This window comes from Penaeus monodon, chromosome 23 (genome assembly GCF_015228065.2).
Source record: "Penaeus monodon isolate SGIC_2016 chromosome 23, NSTDA_Pmon_1, whole genome shotgun sequence".
Classification (NCBI taxonomy): domain Eukaryota; kingdom Metazoa; phylum Arthropoda; class Malacostraca; order Decapoda; family Penaeidae; genus Penaeus; species Penaeus monodon.
In genome coordinates, this window is record NC_051408.1 from 18,339,410 (window position 1) to 18,339,628 (window position 219).

The window sequence follows — 219 nt, forward strand, 5'->3', positions numbered from 1 at the left end:
CTACCCAGAATTTGACACAGATTATTCCAATTATTATATAACAGTGCATGTTAAGAATATGCATTAACCAAGTGACCTGAGTTGACCTGGTTCTATTTCTCTCCCTCCGCAGGAAGGTCAACAAATCATACAGAGGGAGGTCGTGCCCCATCATCGTGCACTGCAGGTACGTGTATGAACTTTCCTTCCATCGTATTTGTCTAAACAACTATCAGTCAC

At 42.0% G+C, this 219-nt stretch overlaps 1 protein-coding gene across 1 annotated transcript in view; it reads left to right on the plus strand.

Annotated features, from left to right (window-relative positions):
- The window catches only part of LOC119588162 (receptor-type tyrosine-protein phosphatase N2-like), a gene marked incomplete in the record, with an annotated part of 22,449 nt that overhangs the window by 15,833 nt on the left and 6,397 nt on the right, over positions 1-219 (plus strand). Inside the window, 1 exon segment of the mRNA XM_037936866.1 lies at positions 113-166. Coding sequence (XP_037792794.1) covers positions 113-166 — 54 coding nt within the window.